Source organism: Aureobasidium melanogenum (assembly GCF_000721775.1).
Source record: "Aureobasidium melanogenum CBS 110374 unplaced genomic scaffold scaffold_26, whole genome shotgun sequence".
Lineage (NCBI taxonomy): Eukaryota > Fungi > Ascomycota > Dothideomycetes > Dothideales > Saccotheciaceae > Aureobasidium > Aureobasidium melanogenum.
Genome location: NW_024470078.1, coordinates 407,195 through 424,349, shown reverse-complemented (window position 1 = coordinate 424,349; position 17,155 = coordinate 407,195). Strand labels below are relative to the sequence as shown.

Genomic DNA, 17,155 nt, shown 5'->3' with positions numbered 1-17,155 from the left:
AATCGTGCCGTGCGCCAGTAGTCTAAAAAATTAAGTTCCTTTGGTAATTACAGTGGCGGCAGAAGCCGAATAGACCGAGGCAACGATGACGTCGATATATTGATGGCGAGCTCTCTGTTTCTGCTCCCTTCCAAACGACATTGGCCACCCTATATCACTCGAATATATACTGGATCACACCTCTGGATTCAGTTCATAACATTCATGCGTTTTCTCCCAACCGTCGTTCGCAGTTTCTACGCCTTTTCCAACGCCACTTTTCGAGTAGCACCCCCACCTCTCAGACCAGCTCTTGGGCCTACCGCGAAACTGGGTCTTCCTAGCATTCCTTTCCTCGGAGCTTTCTTTGGAACCTCTTCTTCAAACAATATGACCTACCCATTGCAGAAGGGCAAGGACGAGTGGCAAGCTCAGCTTAGCCCTGGTATGTGATCACTGAGATCAAAGACGGCATTGCGACATCTTGCTAACAAGTCTCCAACAGAGCAATTCCGCATTCTCCGCGAAAAGGGCACCGAGGCCCCCTACAGCAGCGACTTTGACAAGCACATGCCCTCCGAGGGTGTCTACACCTGCGCCGGCTGTGAAGCTCCTCTCTACAAGGCAAACCACAAGTTCAAGTCTGGCTGCGGCTGGCCTGCCTTTTTCGATGCTGTTCCTGGTGCTGTGACCAGACATGTCGACCGTACTTTTGGTATGGAGCGTACTGAGATTGTTTGCTCCAACTGTGGTGGACATCTTGGTCACGTCTTCAAGGGAGAGGGATATCCTACCCCTACTGACGAGCGTCATTGCGGTATGTATATCCAAATCGATCCTTACGAGCTTATGCTGACAACGATATAGTGAACGGAGTCTCGCTCAACTTCAACAAGAACGACCCTGTCAAGGACTCAAAGGCCTAAAAGAATCGCCACGTAGCAACGATATTGATGAAATCCCGCTGTACATATAAGAGAACTTGGAGCTTGATACTATAATTGAAACAAAACATTTGGACTCTTGGTATCCACCTTCGTGCAAGACATCGTATGATAAGAGGTGCAGAGGCTTCTGCCTCCTAGTCAGACGTCAATTCGAGAATGCCTGCTTCGTGAGCCCTCTCTTAATGCTATCTCATTCTTGATCATCCCGAACCAACTGTTACTTGCCATCTTTCCCTGACTATTCCGTGACTCCTTTTCCATAGGGCGCAGCGACGCTGTACTATCCCTGCATTTCCTGCCTGAAGAGCCAAGCAAGCGGTTTGATGCAGGCCGCCTCGTATTTGGAAACTTTTGACTGCCATTTCTTTTGACGAGTCTGCCGCATCGCTCTTCTAAAGATACCCGACGCTATCAAAAGACGCAGCAAGGTCTACCAGGAAGTCTCATCCCGATTGCTCTCCATCAAGAAACTCCTGATGTCAAGTCAACAGCACAGCATCGTCACCTACACCACTACTTCATCATAAAAGACAACATACTAATGCAAAAAACTATGACAAGAATTATGCATTGCATCCACTCATGCAGGGGTGTTTGTTATCTTTAAAAAAGCATGGACTGAGTTCATCTGATATCGGGCGACCCTGCCAAGCGCACACACACTTGTCCACGGCTAAACTAGCCACGCTACTCAAAATACCCGCCCCCGCATTTTTCACATGTCTCAAAAGTAAACAAATGGGAAGAAAAATTGTCGAAAAGCTGCAAGAGCGAATGGATGTTTGATGTCGAGGATGAATTTAGTGATTGGAGGAGGCAGAGAAAAGAATGATTGTAACAAAGGGTCCTCATTAGCTTTGTAGAGTATGCAACCAGAGAGAAGCAGATATCGTCAATCAAACCCAACTCTGCGTTGTCGTCTCGACACCAAGAAACCTGCATCAAACGAGAAAGCACCTCTTTCCAATTCGCCCACCACAATTCCAAAAACAAGTACATGAAACCGATAGCTCATATTTGCCATCCTCAAAGTCAAGAAAACAAGGCAGCATGCAGGTGTTTTGATTGCAGCGCAAATCCCCTAGCCTTCCAGCCACGCCAGCCAGCCATACCAACCACCTCTGGCTTACAAGGTAAAAGCTCCGATATCCACAACGCTGTTTGAGTTTCTTCGTTACGACCGTTTTTGTGCTCAAGAAATCCTAACGTGTATCACGAACATCTTCTTGTGATTTTGAACTTCTGGAGTGGTACTTTGAGTCTACCCGACGAGACAAGAGACCTCCTCAAAGTGATTACATCTCATCCAGCACAACCACTTTGGAAAATCGCCAGAACTTGGTTTTCGAAAAAGCTCATATCGCCGTCCTTTCTACCTATCCAAGAACACTAGCATTATATCGCCAAAACTCACTGCGAAATTCTACGAACCCTCCCACTTTTTCCACCACGCTCTCAACACCCAAAAGTCAACATCCATCAAAGATCCTGCAATCTCGATCAAACAATCCACAGAGACAACCACGCAAAACCACGCAATCATGCAGCGCAATATCGTCATCGCCGTCATCATCATCGTCCTCTTCGTCCTCTTGACGCTGCTCGGTTTCCTCATCTGGTGGATCCAAAACGGATTCCCTCGTCGTGGCGGTGGTGGCAGTTATACCGATGATGAGGAGAGTGCACACTAAGGCCAGATGAAGCAAACCAAGCTATGAGAGCCTTTGAGCTTGGAGACACGACATGAAGGGAAATCACGACACACAGACAGAAAGAGATTGACGAGGAAAAGCATCATGATGGCGTTTATTGGGAAGCAATATTTACTGGGTTCACTTTTTCTTTTCCAGCCATATACCATTCTCGGCAAGCGCAAGGACATTGAGGACAACATCATACATGTAAATGGAAGCACGATAAAGACGATGACAGGACATGTAGTAGAAGGACGGGCATTCATTTCATGGCATAATCAACGAGAACGACATATAATGTAAATACCCTTCCTCCTCGGAAAACAACACAAAAAGGAGCAAGAAGAGTCAGTCTTAGTAATTAATCAGGCTTGAATCTCTTCCTGCACACGCAAAACAAACAACAATCTTTTTCTTCATCACCAATAAACGTGAGAATGGAATAACCAAAGAAAATGACAAGGACAAATTTTTCTCCTCCCAACACAATTGATATCTTCGCATAGCAGAGAAACAAGCAATGTGACAATCTGGGTGGTTTGCGATGAAACCACAACAAAAGCAACAAAAAGCAATTGGGTCTGAGGAGCTGGCAAAGGAAAGGTGGAGCAAGAGTGGTGTGGTAGGTGGGCATTTTTTTCAAATTTCTCGTTAATACTGCGTGGGGTGTCAGATAGTAAAAAGAAGTAACAAAGACGAGGGCTCGTTAGAAATGGCATCTCTCGGTGCATCAGCAACACATGATAACGTATTTTTTCTTTCGTTTTTGGTGAAAAAGAGATATCGTGCTGCTTCTGACGAAAAACAAGACATTTGGGGGGAATATAAACGTTGATGGAAACAGAAAAGAAAAGGGGTACGAAAATTAACGAATGGTTCCATTGAAGAAACCCTGTACAGCGATACTGCCACGATGAGATTGTGACAGAAATCACTAGTGGTATGAATCGGATGGTGCTAAATCGTCGTATGCAGCGTGATCCGGCATTTTCTAGACTTGGCCAACGGCACGCGCGCCGAAGACGTCGGTATCGGAAGGAAGTGGGCTATCATGGTACAGCTTCGCGTTCTTCGAGTTGGAACGATCGAAGGGAGGAGGAGGACGCTTGCCGTTAGCGTTGGTCATGCCGCCCATCTGGGTATCGGTGAAGCTGTGCTGAGGGTGAGAGCCCCAGTGCGGTGCGTTGGTCATTGGGGCATCCTCGCCATCCGCATCGGCATCTGCATCAGCGTCGGCGTCAGCGTCAGCATCAGCATCGGCATCAGCGTCAGCATCTTCGTCTTCGTCCATCTGGTGGGCGCCCATTTGACGAGCAGCGGCTCCATGGGCGGATGAATGGCCATTCTGGAGAGGGGTTTGGTTTGCTCTAGTCTCGTAGGGAGAGGTGGCGGGCAGTTGGGCTGGAGCAGGCTGAATGTTTCTTGCTGAGGCAGTAGACGGGCCGGATGGGGTCGAGATGGCAGTCTGCTCGTTGGGTGTAGGTTGAAGGCTGACAGCAGCACCTCCAAGCTTGCCGGCCTTAACGGCACCCCGCCATCTGCCAATCAAACGATCGTAGTCCCAGTCGCGAGATTGGTCTTTGGTCAACATGTCCGAGACGATAGCAGGATCGAGGGGCAGAGAGACAGGAGGCTGCAGCATGAACTCGCGGGGCAATTGCAGGTTGCTCATACGAGTGAACTGCTCCTTGAGCGAGGCGATTTCTTGTTGTGCTCTGGCCAATTCTTCCTCTTTCTCTTTCGAGCGCTGATCGGCGCGAGCAAAGGCACGCAAAATCTCAATTCCCCAAGTCGAGCTCTTGTCTTTGTCCGAAAGGGGAGACCAATTGTTCCAGGCGGCCTGCAGATGCATCTGCAGTCTGCGTACATCTTTTTCGGGAGTGGGCGTAGGCTTTTGTTGGACACGTTGTGTGATCTGGCGTTGGAGGGCATCAAGCTGGGCATCCGAGGGAACGTCGAGGGACCACGAGTCGCTGCTGGCAAAGGGTGTCATGGAGAAGAGAGTTTGGGGAGCAGGGAGCGCATGCAGACAGAGCGATGGGAAGTTCATGGAGCAAAAATCGAAGTTGAACACATCCTGGTGTGAGACTCTGCGTCTAGGGACAGGGTCAGCATCATGGAGAAAAAAATAAAAAAGCAAAAAGAGTACCTGGCAGCCTCGAGACTGTCGAGGAGTTCACGCAGAGCCAACTCGGCAGCCTTTGCATTGTCGAAGGATTCTTGGTCTTTTTGTTGCGAGGAGCGCTGCAACTGGGCAGGGCTCATGTGGTTGGACGAGACATCGGACATGCGAGGCGGCAGGTTGTTGATGACGCCGGTGCTCTGCCAGTTTGCAGTGTTGAGGCCGAAACGGGAGTCGCGCATGTTGACGGGGCTGACGCCCATGGCGCTCGAGGCGCCGCCAGCTGTGTCCTGAGACGAAATGGTCATACGACGACCCCACTGGCCGGTCGGGGTGCCGCGGTCGCTGGCAGCATCATCGTCGTGCTGTAGTCTGCTGTTGTTGTTGGCACTGGCCCTCAGACTGTTTCTCGGCTGGCGTCTCGTGATGCCTCCTCGCATGACCTTGATCTTTTCGACGTCGTGGATGCCATCGGCCGGCTTGGGGTTCTGCGGCCATCGAGATTAGCAGAGCAATTGGAGCGGGCATCGAGCGCCGGGCCAACTCACCTTGGGCTTGATGTAGAGATCCAGATGGCGGCCGAGGGAGGAAGAGGTGAAGGCTTGGTTGCAGAATGGGCAGTTGCGGTCCTTGGGAGCCTTGGTCGACGAGTCCATGGTGCTGTCGAGGCCGTTCTGGCTGCCATTGACCGAGTGATCGTGCGATGCAGAGCCTTGAGGCCCTTGGCCGGGTCCTGTCACGGTGCCGGCGGCCGACGACGAGGGAGTCGACACCGTGGCCGGCGTCTGGCTGGACGCTTCTGCCATGGTTTTTTCTGCTCAGTCGTGGGTCGAGTCGAGGCGGTGGTGCAATCCAAGAGCTGTCATTCGACGTCTTTAGATGTCCTCGAGCATTTTGCTTTCTCAGAGTTTCCTCAATGTTTCCATGCCACACCCCAGCGACGTGACAAGTACGAGGTCAGGTTAAGTCTTTAAAGTTACTGAGCTGCTCAATGCCCAGCCTTTTCGCAGCCGAGAAACGCTTCTTGCCGACAACTAGAAACTACCCGTTTCCCGACCCTGCTTACATTCCACCACCACGTGTGATTTGGTTTTCTCCTGCATGACTTGGTGAACTCTTATGCAAACTCTCCTTATTCGATTCACTCCTTAATCTATCATCGCTAAGCCTCTCTCTAGCATCATCTCAAGGTCTGAGTGCTCACAGTCGTCAAGCTTTCCGATTACGGCACACCATCCACACATTGGGCGATCGTTTGAGCCAGAATGGGGAATATCTGTCATGAGCTTAATCGATCCGCTATGATTTTCAACCAACATTGACTAGACCACAACGATCCTCTTTATACCTGTATCTGTATCTGCTTTCCCATACAAATAACACATTCAATCATGAATGGCCTGGTAGACATATTCTGAAATTGCCAGCACCTTTTCCTCCTCCAACCTCCTACACACGACTTGAAGCGACACGTGAGCGCCATCATAAATTTCTGGGTCATCTGCAACAGCGTCAACAAGAGGCCAGAAAGCCATGCTAAAGTACTTACAAGATGCTTGTGTCTTCTCATCTGTCTCTGAAACTGGTTTGTAATCGGTGTAAGCTTTGTCCACGTTCTTGTCAACCTTGGTGACAGGCACGATCGCAGAGCTATAGTCGAGTACGTTGACCCAGACCGAGTAGCTGTAGGAAGTGTATTTGTTAGGTCGGGCTGCAGTAAATGGCGCGAGCGGGCTGATAATAGCATCTACTGGACGACCCGTGCCAGTCAATTCGCTGGTCGAGTTCCAGTACTCCATATACTCTTTCTCGGCATCTCTCTTGTTGACTTGGTTACGCATAATGTCTGTAGCATTGGCTTGAGGAGACTCTTCAAACATGATGTTGGGCTTGGGCTCCTCCCCACTTAGGGCAAAGGCTCTTGCAGCGTCTGCACCACCGTCGTAGTTCCAAGACTTGGTGCAAATATCTTCTAGCTTTCCATGGCTTGGAGGTTGCCATTCAATGACCTTGTGACCGAGAGCTTGCAGTTTCTGGGCGGTTTCTTCCAGAGCCCTCTTGATCGGAGGGTGTGGAGCACAGAGTCCATCGTGCTTGAAGACTGCAAATGTGAGTTTCTTCTCCTGTGCCAGCTTCTTGGCAACCTCTTCCTGTTCGCTCCTCCAAGGTATGGGATGCACACGTGGATCATGTAGCCACGGTTCGGTTTGCAGAATAGACTGCACAGCCAATTTGACACCACCAGACGACGATGACAGAGGTCCAACAACGCTCAGAATACTCGGAGCTCCATCGAATGAGTTGGCCATTCCTTCATAGGGCAGTCTCCCGGCACTGGGTCTCAAGCCAAAGAGTCCATTGAACGCAGCAGGGATTCTGATACTTCCACCAATGTCAGTGCCCCAGCCCAGAGGGCTACCCTTCAGCGAGATCAGGGCACCCTCACCACCAGAGCTACCGCCAGAACTGAGGTTTCTGTTGGTAGGGTTCCAGCAATAGTCGATGATGTTATTGGTAGTCTCGCCACACATCAAAGTATGCGGCACCGCTGTTTTGACGTATAGCACAGCGCCGAGACTGCGTAGCTCCTTGACCATTTCGGACTCATATACCTTCTCCTTACCTGTTCCTTTTTCACCTTGGAAGGTACCAATCCAACCAACATAACCCATATGAGTCTCGACCCCCTTGACATGGAACTGGTCCTTCAGAGAGACTGGTAAACCGTGCAGAGGTCCCATTGGCTTCTTGTGATTTGCAAAGTAATGGTCAAGTTTCTGAGCAGATTCGATCGCAGCCTCGTAGAAGATTTCGTGGAGACAGTTCACCTGATAGAGACTCAGTATTGCCAGAAATTCGAGCATGACTACTTATGTCGATACTCACTAGCTGATGGGCAATTGCACTACGATGGCAGAAAGCCTTTGTGACCTCAACTGCAGTCCACTCACCACTACTGGTCTTCTTAACGATCTCAGTAGCTTCTGTCTCGGTGATCTCGATTTCTCTGGGATCCAGGTACTGCTGGGTGAACTTGCCAGTGACATCTCTTTGCTCTTCTGCAGATGGTGGTGCTGGAATACGCCATTCTTCGGGTATCAGAGCGAGGACTGAATCACGTTTCTCAGCAGCTATCTGTCTCCAGTCTGGTGCCATAATTAATGATGTTGGTCAATAACAAAGGTGTGGTTTGGAAGTTGAAGCAGGAAGAGAGAGTGGCCTCGTAACTATAGCTATATGTCTTGAGCTTGGCCGGGTCCTGACTCAATTTATCTATTCTGACGGTGTCTGGCAACATCAATGCCGGGTGTCGGAGGAGGGGCACCTATCTGCTACCTTCCAATTGCGGGGCTGATAGGCATAAGTTCATGGACCGCTTCTTGACCCCAACATGTTCCACCATTACTCCGAGAAGCATCTTGATCCTTATCAATTTCAGGACTACTTGGGGTAGATGACTGTCGGAAGTACTGAACACCTCTTGAGTGGGTGTATCAATGAGAAAAGAGCGGCCACCATCGATGGAATTTACTCGGTAGTTGTGCCCATCCCTCTGACGTGTAGATATCGTGTAAGACGCGCCCCTCTTACGAGCCCTAGCGTACAGTAGTCAAGGAGCAGGTCGGTGATATATCTGTTCCGCAAGTAGGAGTCATCTCTCCATTTTTCAGCAGCCTTCTTGAACATTCTGCATCCTCGCAGTCCATGCTTTTGTTGTGACGCTTCAAGAAAGATGTCAGATTCGAAGAGTGTGAATGACATTCTCGATGCGTACCGACCAAGCCACTTCTCTCGCCACATACACAGCCACAGATCTATGGAGACAGCGATTCGCCCACGATCGAAAAACCTGGCAACCTGGGTAAAATGTCATAGGTCAATCAATCGGGTTTAGATACCCGCGGGCTTGGGACGCGCATAATCGAACATGTTCCATCAGATGCGCGGTGGGCGTTGACACCTACGCCTGCGCCTTCTGCAGCGACGGTGCCATAAAGTCACTGCCGCCTACTGCAGGCGCGTCGATAATCCTACTCAACTGACCATTCACATTGTGCCAGAACTTGCGATTTCCACAGCGGATGTACGAGATCATACCCGCCGGCCCAAAGCTACCAACAAGCACTTGCGTGACGACTAAATACTCGTCCAGCATACCTGCCCAAAGGCCATCTCATCACGCTGTCGGAAACTATATTGTCCGTCAACCCAAGGTGATTTGGCTGTGTTCTTTGTGATATTCTCAAAGAATCTCGCTTTGTCAGAAAATCAAACCTTTATCAAATCTTTGTTCTTTGGAAGATCACATTCGTGTTCTGCACACCGCTACATAAACGACCAGCCCCCTCATTTTCTAACTCACGATACACCCACGCTATCACCACAAACTATATCAACCAGAAGCATCATTGCCGCTCTCCAACTGCCTTGTCGGTCAAGCCAGTCCAACTACGAAGTACAACTTCTTTACACATATAAAGCCTTACACCATAAAACCTTTAGAATATGGCAATCGGCCAAACAGTGACCGTGGTCAACAAGTCTGGCAAAGTCGTCAGTACGGGAAAACATGTCGTCAAGGTGTTCAAGGAGGCCAAATCGGCGTACAGAGAGCGCAAAGCCGAGATCAAAGCTGTGCGCGATGCAGAATTCGAACAAAAGCGTGTCCAGAAGACACTCGAAAAGTTCACACTCGAAGACGATCGTGCTTCACAAGGCTCTCGTCGTTCTCACAAATCGAGAAAAGAGAAAGGATCACATCGCGATCGTCCACTTGTAGATCGTGGTTACTCGGACAGTTTTTATGTCAACGACAAGCCTGCAACCACGAGAAGCCATCGAAAATCTGGCCTTCGCAACGAGCTCAGTCCAGACGGTGAAAGACAGCACAATGAACTGGTCCGAAGACATACCACCGATATGGGCCAAGAAGTTAGGAGACCAAGGACTTCACGCTCTGCATCCGAAGCGGATATTGATATGGATCTCGCTTACGGCGAATTACCACCACCACTGCCAGAGCGTCCTCAGGAGAACGAAGTCGAGTTGCGAGACAAGATGACAAAACTCCAACAACTCCTGGACGAGGCGAATTGTGTTCAGCACTCTGTTATCGCCACTATCGAGAACCTACAGAAGAACCCAGATGCCTTAGCCGCCGTGGCCTTGACTCTCGGCGAAATCAGTACTATGGCAAGTAAGATGGCCCCTGGTGTATTGACATCGATGAAAACGGCGTTCCCAGCCATTATTGCCTTGCTTGCTTCGCCACAATTCATGATTGCTGCTGGCGTTGGTGTTGGTGTCACAGTCATCGCATTCGGTGGTTACAAAATCATCAAGAAGATCCAAAAGCGCAAGGAGGAGGCTGCCGAACCCAAAGCCGGATCGCAACGTCAGATTGAAGAAAACGAATCCGTGTCTGAGTATGATGAGCTATACGAACTCGACACCGACCTTAGCCACATAGAGGTCTGGCGTCGTGGCATTGCCGATGCCGAAGCTCAGAGCCTGGGCACAAGCGTCGATGGCGAATTCATCACACCTGATGCTGGCAAACACCTTGTCGCTGATGGCGTGCTTCGAGAAGAGGACCTCAAGTCTATGCGCTCGAGCAAGTCTCACAAGACCTCCAAGTCGAAGAAGAGCAAAAAAGACACAAAGACCGATAAAGACTCTACTACCAGCAGCTCCAAAGACAAAGAAAAGCGCAAGAAGAAAGAGCCAAGTGGCTTGAGAATGCTATTCAAGACGCGTGCATAAACATTTTCTTCGGCTGCCCTTGGTAATGTTCTATCTGCTTATCTTAGTCTTGAAGCGGAACCGTCTTGAAGCGGAACCGAGTGTTCGGTATTGGGCTGGTTTGTTCGTTTTTATTTATTTCCCCCCTTTTCTTTGCTATTTGACCTGTTCCTTCTTTTTCGTAGCGTTCTAGCGGCATCTACAGTACACGTTTTGTTTGCATCTCAATTTACAGAATCTGACACTTCTTCTTTCTCATTTGATCTGGCACCAAGTATCTGCGTTTCTGTCTTGCAGTGTCATACTAACCTCGAAAATGACCACTGGCGACTCTGTATCTGTACAATGCATCTTCGAGTGGACGTGATGAAGTTCCGAGAATTGTTGTGCATTCCTTCAGCATCGTAACGTTATACATGAATCACCCGTGGAGATATGACAAAAGACCGTTGTATACAGCAACCTGATCCCTTTTTCATGGTGGCTGCCAAAGCGATGACCAATGTTCTGCTGTGCATGACCATTGAAGTCGTCTTGATACACTGGTTCCTCCTCATGGTGGATGCCGAAGCGGCAACCGATGTGTCGCTGTGTAGGACCAAAGATCTCTCCATTGTGAGTGATATATCGCAATGCTAAGCAGGAGACGTGTACTAGAGGGGTCCGAAAATGGAAGTGAAAGTGAGTGTTCACAGGAGTGAAATGAAGCATGGCAACAAGTGTTGGTCCGGCTTGCTGGCCTGTACTCTGTACAATTTATCTTCGAATGGATATGATGAAGTTTCAGAAAGTGCTATGCATTTCTACAGCATGTTATATAGTTGCAATTTGAAAAAGCAGTCATGACTGATGCAGAGTTTGATTCAATGAGATGGAGTTACATAGAAAAAAAAAAGATTACTGGATGTGCAGCTTTTTAGAGAGCAACCTCATCGCCAGAAATCAGGTGTGCTTAAGGTAAAGGTTCAAGTTACCTCCGCTTGCTCTCTTGAGGCTGGTAAACAATGCTGCTGATAACTTTCCTCCTTCAAAAGCCAATGTTGGGCTTCTTTTGTATGTAGGTCCATGGACTCTTGCCATCTGCATTATGTTGGCAATCTACCCACATTTCATCCAGTTCCGCGCCCATAATTTTCTCTCAAGAAGAGTCTGTGATTCTCGTAGATACGTTCGAAAATTTGACTGATTGTGAGAGGACGATTAACTTTTCGTTTGGACCTCGAGGTTCCTTTCTGCCGAGTAAAACGTATCAGGAGGGCTTCTTAGATGAGCTGCACTCATGTTCCTTGACTGAAGCATTGTATCTCTCATCCGTTTTTGTTGAGACCGGCACCCGAACACTTGCTAGCGACGTGATGGGATGATCTGTTCGTTGTCTTTTGTTCTATGTCTGGCGAGTTGATGCGTCTTTTCTTAGGCTTCGTGAGATCTGTTGCAGTGGATGATTGTTCTTGGACAGGGCACGAATCGATGAATCTTTTCTTGGATGTGGCAGGCTTGTAATGGGGTATGGAAGAAGCAGCGGACTCAACGGTGTGCTGATATGATCCGTCGAAATTTTTTGTGGTGTTGTTATCGCCAGAAAGAGTGACTGCTGGGGAATGGTGATACTTGATTTCTTCTTGGGCAACGTCATTGCTGTCATTCATGCCGCGGAAGTCGAGAGAGTCAGAAAAGTCTTCCTGATACAGCTGCTCGTGGTGGACACGGGACTGGCGGCCGATGGCTTGTTGAGCAGGACCGAAGATCTCTCCATTGTGACTGATGTAGGAGCGACCATTGATTTCGACACAGGGAACGTAAACCTTCAAGTCCACAAAATTTTGTTGACTTGAGCGAGTGCTGGATGGTTTGTCTGAGGAGGGTGGAGGGGCCATGTTGTCGGACTTGATCGAGTTTGTATGTGTAGCGGAAAAGGAAAAGGCGGATCAGGAAAGGAAGTTATATGATGTAGATAGGGGTCCGAGTTCATAGGTGGAAGAAGTGGTCCGAAAGAAGGGGTCCGAATTGTAGGTGAAGGCAGAGCATTTTGTGGAAGATGAGCATAATAGGCAGCTAGGAGGGGTCCGAAAATGGAGGGGAAAGTAAATGCACAGAAGAGTGAGATGAAGCATGGCGACGAGTGTTGATCCGGCTCGCTTACTCCTCGATCATCTTTTCTCAACTCCCCGATCTTGGTCGTGCCTAGTATCGCATGCAAGATTGGAACTGGAGGTCGTACAGCCCAAAATTTTCCAAAGTCTTCTCGTACAACACCTTGATAAGTCGTATCGTCTGGGTTCGAGTTCGCTGTGTACTCGTGTAAATTTGAGACCGACTGCATCATACGACGAAGCACCTCTGCTTGCTGTCGATGCATTCTGATTGAATCTATTGACATCGAGTCGCAGGTCAACAGACCTTGGGGTTTCCTCGTAAATGCTGATGGCTCGGAAGTCATGATGGCGGAGCGAGTCTGATTGATGAACATGAGATTGTGGAAAATGATGTAGTGTGCTCAATGGTTGTTGTTGGTGAAACGTATAGTATAAGGCAGGTACGATGCAAACTCGCATGTGACGTAAAGCGACGGCCGTGTTGGCTTGCGATCTTTTCGAAGAGGAAAGAGATGGCATGGCCAGCTGCCCCGCGGAACCCGGGGATGGGTAGATGGCTATGTTATGAACCAAAGAAGATGTGTTCAAATTTTGAGCTCGACCCTGATTCTGCCTTTCAAATATGGTATCTCCTCTGCCAATCTCTTAGACTCCTTCTGCTTCTGCAGCAACTTTTCAGCCAATTCTTGCTTCTGTGCCTCCATTTCTTTCAACCATCTCTTCCTCTCCTGAACATGCTCCTCGGTGGACTGGCGGGCGACTCTTTCCATGATGAGGTTGGCCAGAAATTGAGTGTGGTTCGATGATTTAGATGAGAACGCAGATGCTGTCGGATAATTTTTTTTTCGATTTTGGCAAGAGGCTTGATTTCTTTTGATGTCAATATTGGATGCACGGATTCGACGTCTTGTCTGGATGCGGGATCGACTGACCTTTGAAGAAAAGAAAGACGAAGGAAGCAAACAGATTCCCAGATAGGTCAAGGATCCGTGTATGGGCCGATGATGAGATAACGTTTTCGTACTGAGATTGGGATGAACAATTGAGAGGAAGTTTTTGTTCTGGAAAGAAAGAGAGAGGCACCGCATACGGGAAGTTTGGGGTGGTTGGTCACGACTCCCTCTTCGATGAACCTCAGATGTGGAAAGTGTGTCGAGGTAAGTACGCCCCATAAAGAAGAAACAAACATACAGGTCGCTCTTATAGGTTCCGAATTTTTCAGACCCCATTGTAACATGTGTTTCCAGACCCAATCGTCACACCATGCCAAGCTGGTTGTCGAAGGCACAAAACATCCAGATTCACTATGAGGAGTCAGTCATGGTTCTGGACGAGGACATCAAAGCCTCCAATGTAGAAGACAAAGAGAAGTAGCCAAGAGCTTATGATCAGTCTTAAATACCATATAGGGGTGCGAATTAGTTTTCAAAATTGATACCCCATTCACAAGGGGTCCGAAAAGAATACACCTTGAGAACACTCATCTGCTACGGATGGACAGCACACTTTGTTTGCGATCGTAGGGATGCACAGTCTAATTTGCTGCAGAGACATATCCAAGGAGAGCTCAGTACGTTAGAGGATCCCAGCGAACGTCGCATAATTCTGTGAAGTATTGTGCATTTTCATGGTTTGCGACTTGTTTCATACCTTTCTGGGAGGAAGCACTAATAATTTTCAGAGAGGCGGACACGGAAGAGTTGCTTCTTAACCGGCCCAGATGTCCTGTCGAAAGCGTGTAGAGTGGAAGGCGAGCGAAATATGTTTCTGAAAATGATTCATTTTGATATTGACAAGCTCCAAGTACAATTTATCTAGGAGTGATCCTTTCTGAAAAGGACAACGCGTACAGTTTTTCGCGCGGCGCTGGTATTATATGAAAAAGGAAAGCAAGCAAGAACACCATCCCAAACAGAGAAACAAGATATGCACAAATATTTCGTCAACTCATCGAAGAGGCGGTGCGATACCACCTAGAAAGTGGTTGCAGCATCTTAAACCTGAGGACCGGCCTTGATAACTTCCTCGGTGGCCTCGCTGGAGTACTTCTTGAAGTTCTCGTTGAAGAGCTGACCAAGCTTCTTGACCTCTCCCTTGAAGTCGGCGGTACCAGTCCAGCACTTGGCAGGGTTGAGGACCTCGTCGGGGACGTTGCTGCAGGTCTTGGGGACCTGGAGGTTGAAGGTCTCGTAGGTCTCGTACTCGTTCTTGGCGAGCTCGCCGCTGTGGATGGCGTCGAGGATGGCACGAGTGTACTTGAGAGGGCAACGCTTGCCGCCAGTGGTGGCACCGGCACCGACCCAACCGGTGTTGAGGAGCCAGGCGTTAGCCTTGTGCTCCTTGATCTTCTCGGCGAGCATGGTGGCGTAGCGCATGGGGTGGAGAGCCAAGAAGGGCTGAGCGAAACAGGACGAGAAGGTGGCCTGGGGCTCGGTGACACCCTGCTCGGTACCGGCCATCTTGGAGGTGTAACCAGAGATGAAGTGGAACATGGTCTGCTCGGGGGTGAGCTTGGAGATGGGAGGAAGGACACCACGAGCATCGCAAGTGAGAAGGATGATGTTGGTGGGGTGGCCTGACGAGATGCAGGGAATCTTGGTGTTCTCAATGTACTCGATGGGGTAGGCGCAGCGAGTGTTCTCGGTCAGGGTCGAGTCGTCGTAGTCGACGATTCTGGTGATGGGGTCGAAGACGACGTTCTCGAGGATGGAACCGAACTTGATGGCGTTGAAAATGTCGGGCTCCTTCTCGGCAGAGAGACCAATGGTCTTGGCGTAGCAACCACCCTCAATGTTGAAGACACCCTTGTCGGTCCAGCAGTGCTCGTCGTCACCGATCAGGGCACGCTTGGGGTCGGCAGAAAGGGTGGTCTTACCAGTACCGGAGAGACCGAAGAAGACGGTGACATCGCCGTTCTGGCCCTCGTTGGCAGATGAGTGGAGGGTAAGGACGTTGTGCTTGACGGGCATCTCGTAGAAGAGGACGGTGAAGACACCCTTCTTCATCTCACCAGCGTACTCGGTACCGAGGATGACCATCTCCTTCTCGGCGAAGTTGATGGCAACCGAGGTGGCCGAGGTCATACCAGTGGTGAATCTGTTGGCAGGGAAGGCACCGGCGTTGTAGATGACATAGTCGGGGTGGAAGTTCTTAAGCTCCTCTCTCGAAGGGCGGATGAGCATGTTGCGCATGAACAGAGCGTGGTATGCACGGGCACAGACGACTCTGACTCTGATTCTGTAGCGCTCATCCCAGCCGGCGTAACCATCGATAACGTAGATGCGGTTTCTGGTGTTGAGGTAGTCGACGGCACGTTCTCTGTTAATCTTCCAGACCTGTATAGCGAAATGTGGTCAGCAACAATTTATGAATCGACTTTCATGTGATGATGATGTTGATGGAGGGGGATCGGCAGAGCCGCGGACAGCCGATCGGGATGCCGAAGCGTCGCTGTCGACTCCCGAGCCGCTGCGCTTGCCCGAGAGTCAAAGTGGGGTATGGGTTGACGTAGTGACCCGCGCCCCGCAAATCTGCGAAAACAATTCGGGCCACCACCCAGCAACCATATGCTGGTCATCGAAAGGATCGGGGACGTGGATAGTACTGACCTCAGGGCTCATTTCCTTGTTGACGGGGCCCCACCAGATCTCTTTCTCTGAGCTGGCCTCGCGGACGATACGCTTGTCCGAGGGCGAACGGCCAGTCTTAGCTCCTGAGTAGGCCGAGAGAGCTCCCGAGGATGTGATGGCTGAACCGGTTTCGTAGACGAGAGCATCCTCGTAGAGGGCTGCAACGGAGGGGTTGGCAACCTGTAGAATGATTAGCTGCTGTACAGGAAGAAATTGTTTGTTCGTTGTAACTCACGATAGCAACACGATCGTAGTCGATGTGTGCCTTCTCGTGGAGCTCCTCCTCGATCTCGGTGTGCTCACGCTGAGGCCTGCAGATATTGTTAGTCTTGCCTTGACCATGAAAGAGCAAGCCAATAGCAAGCTAGAGTCGACAGGATACATACTGGACACCACTAGGGTGGAGGGCAGTCTTGTTGACGCTGTTGGAAACCATTTTGAGTGATGAAGAATGAAAGTTTCCCTTCTGCTGCTTGGCAATCTGTTGCCTAATGTAGTCTTGCTGAAGGGGAGGAGCAGGAGAGTATGGGCGGACAGACTCGAGACCGGACGATGAAGACATATTTGTATTCGAGCTGGATTGTTCCTCGGATCAGTCTTGCGTTACTTCTTCGTGGAGCTCGAACAGTTTCCCCACAGCCCTTGGTCCTCCGATGGATCTGCCGAGGCCTGTTTGGGCGCTAGATACCTCCTAGGGGGAGCATAGACTTACGGAATAGTAAGGATAGCGTCCAATGAACCGTTTGTAATTGGATGGTACCGTTTGGCGGAGAGAAAGTGCGATAATGAGCCGGAAGGCCTTGGACTGCGACGGAAAAACGCGGATGACGCGGGCTTGTTTGAGATCTTTGTTTCGGAGCAATTCAGCACACGTCTATCAGTTGCGCTGTTTTCTTGTTGCGAGTAACGAGTCAAAGCTTCAAAGTTGCGTATTAATAGCCGCAAC

General features: G+C 49.6%; 6 protein-coding genes across 6 annotated transcripts; 2 read left to right on the top strand and 4 right to left on the bottom strand.

Annotated features, from left to right (window-relative positions):
- Window positions 1–204: 204 nt before the first annotated feature.
- M437DRAFT_69337 (putative methionine-R-sulfoxide reductase SelR) lies at window positions 205–905 on the top strand (the record flags this gene model as incomplete). Its single annotated transcript, XM_041025263.1, has 3 exons — window positions 205–424; window positions 485–796; window positions 847–905. The coding sequence occupies 3 exons, from the start codon at window positions 205–207 to the stop codon at window positions 903–905; spliced, it is 591 nt and encodes a 196-aa protein (XP_040876342.1).
- Window positions 906–4,376: 3,471 nt separating this feature from the next.
- Window positions 4,377–5,548, bottom strand: M437DRAFT_57432 (uncharacterized protein; the record flags this gene model as incomplete). The annotated part of the gene is made up of 4 exons (XM_041023227.1): window positions 4,377–4,716; window positions 4,770–4,994; window positions 5,064–5,230; window positions 5,291–5,548. Coding segments are annotated over 4 exons (990 nt in total), but the record flags the coding sequence as incomplete, so codon positions are not given.
- A 579-nt stretch (window positions 5,549–6,127) lies between these two features.
- Window positions 6,128–7,898, bottom strand: M437DRAFT_57267 (amidase; the record flags this gene model as incomplete). Its single annotated transcript, XM_041023194.1, has 3 exons — window positions 6,128–6,243; window positions 6,292–7,570; window positions 7,629–7,898. 3 exons carry the CDS (start codon window positions 7,896–7,898, stop codon window positions 6,128–6,130), a joined length of 1,665 nt encoding a protein of 554 aa, XP_040876340.1.
- A 1,350-nt stretch (window positions 7,899–9,248) lies between these two features.
- On the top strand, window positions 9,249–10,505 carry M437DRAFT_57563 (uncharacterized protein; the record flags this gene model as incomplete). The annotated part of the gene is made up of 1 exon (XM_041023247.1): window positions 9,249–10,505. One exon carries the CDS (start codon window positions 9,249–9,251, stop codon window positions 10,503–10,505), a length of 1,257 nt encoding a protein of 418 aa, XP_040876339.1.
- A 1,286-nt stretch (window positions 10,506–11,791) lies between these two features.
- Window positions 11,792–12,924, bottom strand: M437DRAFT_69333 (uncharacterized protein; the record flags this gene model as incomplete). Its single annotated transcript, XM_041025262.1, has 3 exons — window positions 11,792–12,370; window positions 12,628–12,854; window positions 12,885–12,924. The coding sequence occupies 3 exons, from the start codon at window positions 12,922–12,924 to the stop codon at window positions 11,792–11,794; spliced, it is 846 nt and encodes a 281-aa protein (XP_040876338.1).
- A 1,650-nt stretch (window positions 12,925–14,574) lies between these two features.
- On the bottom strand, window positions 14,575–16,645 carry M437DRAFT_57342 (ATP-utilizing phosphoenolpyruvate carboxykinase; the record flags this gene model as incomplete). The annotated part of the gene is made up of 4 exons (XM_041023209.1): window positions 14,575–15,915; window positions 16,189–16,389; window positions 16,445–16,520; window positions 16,596–16,645. The coding sequence occupies 4 exons, from the start codon at window positions 16,643–16,645 to the stop codon at window positions 14,575–14,577; spliced, it is 1,668 nt and encodes a 555-aa protein (XP_040876337.1).
- Between the last annotated feature and the right edge of the window lie 510 nt (window positions 16,646–17,155).